We start from the raw sequence: 8,913 nt of genomic DNA, 5'->3' as shown, positions 1-8,913 counted from the left end.
GCTTTACGTATTGCTACCACGCCCTCGTACTTCCTTTCAAAAAACTAATGCAAAGGTTTTGGGACCTCCGTAATGACACGGTGGAGTGTACTACCTTGACGACATCCTCATACCTGCGATTAGCGACATGCGAGTCAGGTTAACCAAGACCCTGATGGCGCTGAGGTGCCGGATTAACGCTGAGGATCGAAAAATGCTACTTCATGCAGGAGCGTGTGGGTATTTGGGGTTCATTCTGGAGTGCCGATGGCATAGAGCCTGGCCCCGCAAAACTACGAGCGATCCTTTCGGAGTATCCTGCGCCTACAGATATTCACCAGCTACGGCGTTTCCTGGGAATGGCTAGTTTCTCTGCCGTTTATAGCCAATTTGGTTCCAGGGGCCGCTTACCTTTGGAAATCAAAATTACGACGCTGTGCAGGATATTGTGCCTGGCAAGCGGAAGCGCCACTGCTGAAAGTGAAAACGCAAGGAAGAGCCTACGAGTCACAAAGGTTCCAGCCTGCTTCGTAGCATACACACTCGAGGACGAGTGAGAGTCAGGACGGTCGAGTGTTAGCGAAATGCGTAACGGGTGGCAACCAACAACACAAATATTAAGCATTACATTATTTCTTCCTGCGTAACACCGGCACTGCGTGCGCCCGCAGCAGCTTTTGGCACAAGCAGAGCGCAGCAGACGCAGATTAAGAGACGCCTTATTCAATAAAACGCTATTCAACATTCTTTACAATTACAAGTGCTCATTGTTTCATGCTTATCTTTTATCAATCACCCTGCCCTCACAAGTGCCACACCTAATATACAAAAACATGATTTTTCTTTTTAGATACCAAGGTAACAAAACATAGATCTATATATTCATCACCGCACAGCAAAACGCATTGGTATAATGATCCTGATTGTATGTGTTGCCTTCCTGTGTGTATTGCACCACTACCGGCTGGAAAGACCTGGTAGGCTGGAGTCAACGCATCGAAGACATAACAAGGCGCATCGTTAGCCAGGACATCAGCTATCAAATATTCGCAACTGCGAGCTCCTTCTATCTTCCACTGATGGTTATACTTATACTCTACTGGCGTATATTCCAAACAGCACGCAAACGCATCCGCCGTCGACAGATTCTGACGCAAGCGGCTGAGACTAAGGATAATCCCGCGATGTGCGGTATTGCGGGTGGCCTAGCTGGGGCGAGCGCGTCGGGTGGCATAGCTGCAGCTGTGGTGACAATTATCGGCCGGCCATTGCCGACTATTTCCGAAACAACAACCACTGCGTTCACAAATGTTTCTTCGAATAATACAAGTCCAGAAAAAGCTTCCTGCGCTAATGGTTTAGACGATCCACCTACAACTACAGACGGGGATAATCCTTACCCAGGTGGGCCGCAACACGTAGTCAAAAGAAAAAGTAATAAATATTCAGCGGATTCAAAGCGTGAGCGCAAAGCGGCGAAAACCCTGGCGATTATCACAGGTGCATTCGTCATTTGCTGGTTACCATTCTTTGTAATGGCTGTACTACTACCTATTTATAAAGATCTCTTTGAGGAGTATGTTATCTCACTGTTTTTATGGCTGGGATACTTTAACTCCACGCTGAATCCGATTATTTACACGATATTTAGTCCGGAGTTTCGCCATGCGTTTAAAAAGATTCTCTTCGGAAGGAATTACGCACGTAGGAGGCAGAAACAGTTTAATATCAAGCACTTCCAATGATGTCGGCAGAGTGACGTCTTGTCGCCGGAGCCGCCGCTGTCGGCGCGGCTCGCCGTCAACGTCGCCGTGACGGCTGTCGTGTCGGGGCCGCGTAATGTCACCTTCAAGTGCGACTGATCCGAGGACAAGAGGTCACGCTACCTGGTCGTGCCCAGCAACATTGACTGCGATCCAACCAGCAGCTGCATGGATACAGAGATTACTGAAGTGATGGTTCCCACGCATGCGCAGAACAAGCGAGTTACGTTTGAGATGAAAGAATTTACGTGATAAAAATTTGTGTGTAATGTGAAAATGCAAAAAAAAAAACGCAGAACAATCAATACAACATTTAACCTTAAATGATTTTAGGTTAGGTTATAGATTATAGCAATAATTGATGTGGATACAAGTGTGTATATAATATCATACCATTTGTAGAATATTCAGTTTAAATGTAGGCAACACACATTACATATTACATCGTATTGTAAATAACCTTAATATGCAAACTGACCAAAACTAATGAAAAATAATTTGAATATTCATACTCCAAATTACCACGTGTGATATTAATATTTGTACATATTACATATGTGTATACAGGGTGTTCCGCCCCTTTAAAATTCATCAAATGACTTAAAAACTTAATCCACCATCAAATAAAACAAGATTTTAAAATAATGTTGCGTAAATAAAATAATTAAATCAATTTTTAAACAAATGTTAATGGAATAAAGAAATCTAAATGTGGTTTAATCCTACAAGTCTATAAATACCGCAAACAAACGTCTTGGATGTGATCTACAATCATTATCTGACTTAAATAATTGTTGCATCTGCAGATCTACACAAAATGTGATGTTAAATTAAGTGATTATGTTAGTATCTAATGTGTATATATTTTATTTGTTTATTTGTTTCTTGATTTCGGAATGCACTTTCAAATGTTATGGTAACGTATAAGCAAAAAATGCGAATTATAAAATGCTGTGATCGAATCGATTCATAAGAATATTTTTGTATCGCATCTTATTATTCTATTGGTTAATTGGCAATGGATGAACAGGGTGTTTGTGATTGAATTATTTCTATTTTTATTTTTGTGCATAAAAAATGTTCCAATCTTGAAAATGTATAAATGTCGCATAACCACAGTGTATATAATCAGGAGTAGGTGTGTATCTCGAATATGAAAGAGGAAAATGTACTGCTTGAGCCCGTAGTGCATTTTACTGTTTTCATGTCGCCTTAACGAAAGACTCATCGTGTAAATTATGAAGCGCATTATACGAGTGGTAGTGGTGGAGTAGATAATGTTCCCGTTGTAAAATAAATCTCACACGCATCAGTTTCTGTGTAATATACATGTGAATACACTCCCGTAGGTAGTAGATTATAAATATTTATGATGTTTGTAAATTTCAAAGAAATGTATGTTTAATACCTGATGTACTTAGCGAACAATGTAAATCGCATTATAATAATAAATGTATTTTTCATATAAAAATGGGGGAAATATATTAATCAGTAAAAAGCTTATTAAGTTTTTTGACGTGATAACGTCTTTAAAATCGTTTTAGTCGGGTGACATGTTCAGAAACTTGTGTCACGAGGCCTCACGAGGCCGATCGCTATAACGAGAGAGAGACGGACCGATCTCCCGTCTCATCTCGAGCGCTGCCAGTCATTCCGTGAAACTAGACACGCGGAATCCACACGAGCGGAGGCAGGCATAGTGTTCGAGTGAGTGGACCGATCTTCCGTCTCTCTCACTCTAGCGGCATACAAACGAATGGAGATTTTCTCGTGCGGTTAAGTTTTCGTTGAATGTTTAACAGTAAAACAAAATGTGAAGTGCAAGTGAAGTGTTACAACAATTGCAACAAACAAAACTTATATCACCAATAAGACGTTATCACGTAAACATCTCGATCGTAAACCTACTTTACAAACAACCATTTTTTTATAAAATTGAAAAAAATTAAAAAATTGATGCCAATGAACGTTTTAAATGTGTTTTTGATAAGAATGATATAATTTACCTGTTGAATTAAGAAGAAGTCACAGGTAGATACCCCTTTTTTGTATTTGCAGGTTCCCACATCTCCTATTGGTGAACCTAACCCCCACCACTTTTTGCGGGTCGCCGCAGATATAAAAGGCCAGCACGCAGGAAGCACAATGCCAAGGGAGGTCCGAAGCTTCGCGGGCGTACAGTCAGTCGACGATTTACTGTTTATCCTAAACGTGTTAATTCTGAAGCACAATGCTCAGTCGTACCTGAGTTTCCAAGGAGTTTTGTCGCAGTTCTCTAAGTCACTTCCTCTTTATTCGTTGAGCGCAAGTTGCACATTACAAATGTCCACCCTCAGTCTACTATTTTCTATACATCGGCTTAAACCGCACGATACAAATTGATACAAATAATGGAACAGTGTAGCTTGTGTCCTCTGTCGTGTTCTAGCAGTAACTTTATTCGTTGAATACAAAGTAAATCCATATTCTGTACACGTTAACACGTTAACAAGTTGCCTATATTACCGGAGTCTAATCCGGTAACCTTCACTTGTTTTGCAAGTTTATCCAAGTATAACTCCGGTTCCAAGTTCATACTAATATGAAGTGTACATACATCTAATGTATTCTAATGCTCACTGATAAAAAGTTGCAAACGTAATATTACACGAAAGCATTCCTTATCCTAAAATACTTTTAAACACCATATTCTTCCCGTTTTAAGCAAATATTAAAGCAAAAAATATGAAGAACTTATTGATTATTACAATTCTTGCTTTGTTTGCCTGTACATTTGCTGAACAAGCAAAAGATGAAGAATTATACAGCAGAGCAGTAATTGAAGTGAGTAAATATTATATTATTAACTATAAATTTATTAAATAATGATAATTATCTATTGTTATAGAGCTGTCCAGGTTGCTCACTAAATCGCCTCCCAGAAGTAAGAAAATTCATTTATGATGATGTCCCAAAATACAACAATGTTGAATTCAAGAAGATTCATGGTGCCAAACCAGAATTAGTCTTATATGATGATACTGACACAGAAGTAAGCAGAATTAAGCTGGAACAACTCACCAGAAAAGAATGCAATCAATTATTAGCATCAAAAGGATTCCAAGTGAAAGAAAACAATAAAATTGAATTGTAAATTACAACATACAATTCATACTAAAACAATCAATAGCCAATCATAAAATCTGTATGAAAATAATGTGTGAATGAATGACATGATTCAGTAAACATAAATCAATTTGCACTAAAAGTAAATGAATTAAAGAAAGAATGCTTTAATGATAAATTCAATAGGTTTGTATCAGATATCAGAGCATATCAAAACTAGTAGTGTATAAGTATTCATCAATCATGATAACTCCGCTATGTGAAGACCCTGGTCCCTGTACAGCACTCTGCGGATGTTTGCTGCGATCGCCACCTCCGCAAAGTGTAAACGGATCAGGAAAACGTGCCTCGTACACCATTTCCAAAGGAAACACCGAAATCATATCAGTGTCACACTCCAATCTACCAATAAACCCCGGCCATGTTTGTTTCCCAGCTGCTTCGTACGAAATCCGCGGATCTTTGCGATAAATGAACTTCTGGTTAACTGATATGACATGCATGATGAAAATGGAGCTGATTCAATGATTTTTGGTGAGATTACTGAGAATTTTGTTACATTTAATGACAATCAATGACAAATGATTGAAAACAATCAATGATTGTTACCTATTGCTATTAATTTGACTTAAAACTCGATTGCACTACGTTTATATTCACTTATTCTGTTATATAATTACAATGTCCAGCCAGTAATTCATATTTACAAACATAATCACTAATACCTAAAGAAAATAACTGCGAAACAGGAAATAGAGCTCTAGATTGCTAAGTAAAAGCATAGAAGAAAAATAATAGGAAAACAAAACAATGAAATGCCTAAAATATCTTAACTTCTAAAATATTACATCAGATTGAACAATAGTTAAAGTCAACAGTATGTTTCCCTACACACAGAAATGAATCCCATCTTAGAATTTAAGCCTTTAATTTAAACATCCACCGAATGTCGCGGAATGGACTGCATCAGTACATATGTTAGATTGGTGTCGTGCTGAGGGGGCTGCGTTGCTGTCTCCACATTAAATTTCATGATATCATCTGTGTCGATTACGCCAGCAGCAGCCAAATGACACAAATCACCGCCAGCCATAGGAATACTTTCGACAAAAACTGCTCTTCCAGATGCTGCGAGGTACCACGAGCGGCGGCACTGGGCCGTGTATCACCCATGTTGAACGTCGATGTGAAGAAACCGAATGGGAATGCGCCAATGCCAAACGAAAGGTGGAATCCACTATCGCCGAATCCAAAGTCTGAAATTGAAATATAGCATCAACACACTGTATATCCAGCTCTTTTTATCTATATACATATGCATAGTAATTATTTATGGTTATTTTGTGCTAAGTCACGAGTTTGTTGATGTAATTGCGCAATTGTTTCACGCCATGTAAACAAAACCGAAATGTTTCGTGACGCAAGCCAATTATCATTTAGAAAACTCAATTCATGCCTGAATTAAATAATTAATGCCAGGTATTTACTTGAAAAGTGGGTGCCAGCTTCAGGTTCGGTTCGCTGGCCTTGTGGTCGAGGTGGGAACTTCTCTCTGGGGTCCTGTTGGTTTGTACTGCCTCGGCCGTAGAGCGGGATGACTTTTTCTTTGTTTATTGCCGCTTTGCATACCGGGCAGACTTGATTGTTTGGTCTTGTGTCAAGCCACTGATGTAAACAGGGCCAACTGAAAGAAAAATACAAAGAAACTTAGAATATTGATGATTTTAGAGTAAAAAAACGTAAGTTTTAGTTAAAAGTAAAGTTTTTATGATGAATTAGTCACAATATTGAGTAAAATTTACTGGAAAACATCATTTTACTTCGTAGACAGTGGAAAAAAAGTGGAATTATGTAAAAATATGCAGCATATCAGCAAAAAACATGCAAATTGCAGAATTTAATGAGCGTAGTTGTTTTGTGCCGGCATAATATGATAATTCTTTATTTTCCTTGTAAATTTCAACTCCACTTTGACACAGTTACACAAATAAACTTGATTTTCCATAAACCAGCTACCAGTAAACAAAATACTCTTTTTTTTCTTAAATAATTGAAAAGTTTTGAATGCTTACCAGAATAAATGCCCACACAAACTGACAACAGCATCTCTTGCAGTATCCAAACAAATATTACACTCAAATGTCCGCTCATCACGGGTTTCCTCCCCTTCGGTGGCACCACCTTCAGTACTTGTACTTGTAGTCTCCTTCACCTGCGGCTCCTCTGCAGTGGTCAGCACCATTTTGCGGCTGGTAGAGTTGGTCTGGCGAGCACAAAAGTAATCATGTAGCAATGGCGCAATATGTTGAGCAATTAGGCGCGCAATAATCGTGTAAAAAGTTGCGATTGCATTGGGTCACCAGCGTCGCGACTTTCGACGAGAGTTCGCGTTCGACTGGCATGGGAAACATGACCGAGTTCGCTCGGGAATTGATTGGGCTGACGTGTGGTTCATTCACTCACTCTTAGCGCTGAATTATTGATGCTCCGCCCGGCGGCGACGATGACGATTTTCCACTAATCAATCATTCGTGGCGTGAAATGCATACTCACTATCACAATAAAGTAAATAAATACGTCGTACTTGTCCTGATCCCCAAGACTCCTACTTATTTTGATATCACCTGACAGGTCAGGGTGATGACATTTTATGATTAGTGATCAAATTCACCGCCAGACGTCACTAGTGGTGATGTTGCTTTAAATCTTCATTTGCGTTGTTGCTCGTGAATTAATCACCCAAACTAAAAGCGTATTTGTAAATATAATTTACATGCATAAATAAAACATTAAATATAGCTACTTGTTGTTGATATTTAAATAAAAAACGTAGAATTTGTTTGCTACATTTTAAAATCTAATGTGTGCGGGATGAGAACGGAAGTGATTTTATGGCGCATGCGCTTGTTTCGTGTGTTTTGTTGGCCGGGTGACTTGTCCGTGCGTAGTGCATTCCCGTCGCCATTGCAGCGGCGTGAACGAGACAGTTTCGTTCGCCCTGATAGGGATATCCATCGCGTCCGGCAGCCGCCTGGGGGTCCTCAGCTCCCCGACCTGAAGGTCAACCCGTCTCCGGAAGCACTCCTCCACCCAGCAAGTATATTGCACGCGCATTGAATACGATAGCGTTCGTGCACATTTTTTCGGCTAGACTGGTATAAACATGGCTTTGTAAAATGTGTCCAACGAAATCATCTCGTGTCGCTAACGCTCCACGCGGTGGACGCCCATCATCCGGCGCGCCCTTAGTAAGTAAGTCTGGAGGAAATGGAAAAGTTAAAAGGCAATCGCCCGAATCAGGCATCGGCGAAGGGCCAGCCATCTGATTCGAAAAAGAACAACCAAGGTGAGCGCATGTCACTAAAAATAGTCAACCTCATACCCTATTACGGAATACGTTACAAAATGGCGTCGTGACTATTGTTCGTGCATCATCGTATATACTCGCTAACATGTGCGATGCTATTGGTTGCAGATGCGCTGGGTGGCAAGCAATTGCCGCGCGGCGGCCGTCGCCGTGAACCGGCTGGCGGCAGTTTTCCGACCAACAAATCTGAACCATCTCGCAAACCGCAGCCGCAACGGGCGCGCGGTTTCGACAAACGCCCGCGCACACGTGGTGTCTACATCCCTGGCAATAATGCTGGCGGTGCAGGCAGTCGAGATACAACCCGGCTAGAACAGGATGAACTGGAACCGGAAGTTGGATCCGTTTTTGTGCAAGGCAGCAAGCAAGCAGAGTTTGAATCATCTGCTCAACTTTCATTACACGCCACGTGAGAATCACACTGGCGGTGGACATACTGCGAGGAGTCCCAATGTCGGTCACAAATGGGTGACTACTGGAAAGCACAAGTACAACAAGGAGCATTTCATTCAAAACGAGTAATTACATTTTATTTTTATTCTCAAAGAAAAATACTTTTCATATGATGACATATTTGGGGTTTTGCTTGAATATTTTGTGTGAGCATTGATAATAGGACTGATTTAAAAAACTTAAACATTTCAAAACATTTGCAATTCTTTTACAAATGTTATATTTTGATGTCATTTTGCTTGCAGT

At 40.2% G+C, this 8,913-nt stretch overlaps 3 protein-coding genes across 4 annotated transcripts; 2 read left to right on the top strand and 1 right to left on the bottom strand.

The window, feature by feature from the left end:
* Positions 1-847: 847 nt before the first annotated feature.
* LOC135797932 (5-hydroxytryptamine receptor-like) lies at positions 848-3,213 on the top strand (the record flags this gene model as incomplete). Its single annotated transcript, XM_065310529.1, is given in 3 exon segments — positions 848-917; positions 920-937; positions 940-3,213. Coding segments are annotated over 3 exon segments (873 nt in total), but the record flags the coding sequence as incomplete, so codon positions are not given.
* Positions 3,214-4,466: 1,253 nt separating this feature from the next.
* On the top strand, positions 4,467-4,875 carry LOC135797929 (selenoprotein M-like). The gene is made up of 2 exons (XM_065310527.1): positions 4,467-4,565; positions 4,630-4,875. The coding sequence occupies exons 1-2, from the start codon at positions 4,467-4,469 to the stop codon at positions 4,873-4,875; spliced, it is 345 nt and encodes a 114-aa protein (XP_065166599.1).
* Positions 4,876-5,482: 607 nt separating this feature from the next.
* LOC135798738 (E3 ubiquitin-protein ligase RNF185-like) lies at positions 5,483-7,504 on the bottom strand. 2 transcript variants are annotated; one of them, XM_065311669.1, is made up of 4 exons: positions 7,401-7,504; positions 6,920-7,110; positions 6,335-6,531; positions 5,483-6,103 (listed from the first exon to the last, which is right to left on the bottom strand). In XM_065311669.1, the coding sequence occupies exons 2-4, from the start codon at positions 7,087-7,089 to the stop codon at positions 5,898-5,900; spliced, it is 573 nt and encodes a 190-aa protein (XP_065167741.1). In that variant the 5' UTR covers positions 7,090-7,110; positions 7,401-7,504; the 3' UTR covers positions 5,483-5,897. The 2 variants fall into 2 exon arrangements, with proteins under 2 accessions (XP_065167741.1, XP_065167740.1); XM_065311668.1 differs by having other exon boundaries at positions 7,311-7,448.
* Between the last annotated feature and the right edge of the window lie 1,409 nt (positions 7,505-8,913).

Source organism: Atheta coriaria, unplaced genomic scaffold, assembly GCF_025399875.1.
Source record: "Atheta coriaria isolate IRGN ID8LTWV9N9 unplaced genomic scaffold, Caltech_Dcor_3.1 hic_scaffold_9_pilon, whole genome shotgun sequence".
NCBI classification, from domain to species: domain Eukaryota; kingdom Metazoa; phylum Arthropoda; class Insecta; order Coleoptera; family Staphylinidae; genus Dalotia; species Dalotia coriaria.
Note: the sequence above shows the minus strand (reverse complement) of the source record. Positions and strands in the feature narration are given on the sequence as shown.

Coding starts and splice junctions, on each gene's coding strand:
- LOC135798738 (XM_065311669.1), bottom strand. CDS start 7,089: ATGGTGCTGACCACTGCAGAGGAGCCGCAGGTGAAGGAGACTACAAGT. Junction 6,532..6,919: donor TTGTGTGGGCATTTATTCTG/GTAAGCATTCAA, acceptor TTTTTCTTTCAG/TTGGCCCTGTTTACATCAGT. Junction 6,104..6,334: donor AGCTGGCACCCACTTTTCAA/GTAAATACCTGG, acceptor TTTCAATTTCAG/ACTTTGGATTCGGCGATAGT.
- LOC135797929 (XM_065310527.1), top strand. CDS start 4,467: ATGAAGAACTTATTGATTATTACAATTCTTGCTTTGTTTGCCTGTACA. Junction 4,566..4,629: donor ACAGCAGAGCAGTAATTGAA/GTGAGTAAATAT, acceptor CTATTGTTATAG/AGCTGTCCAGGTTGCTCACT.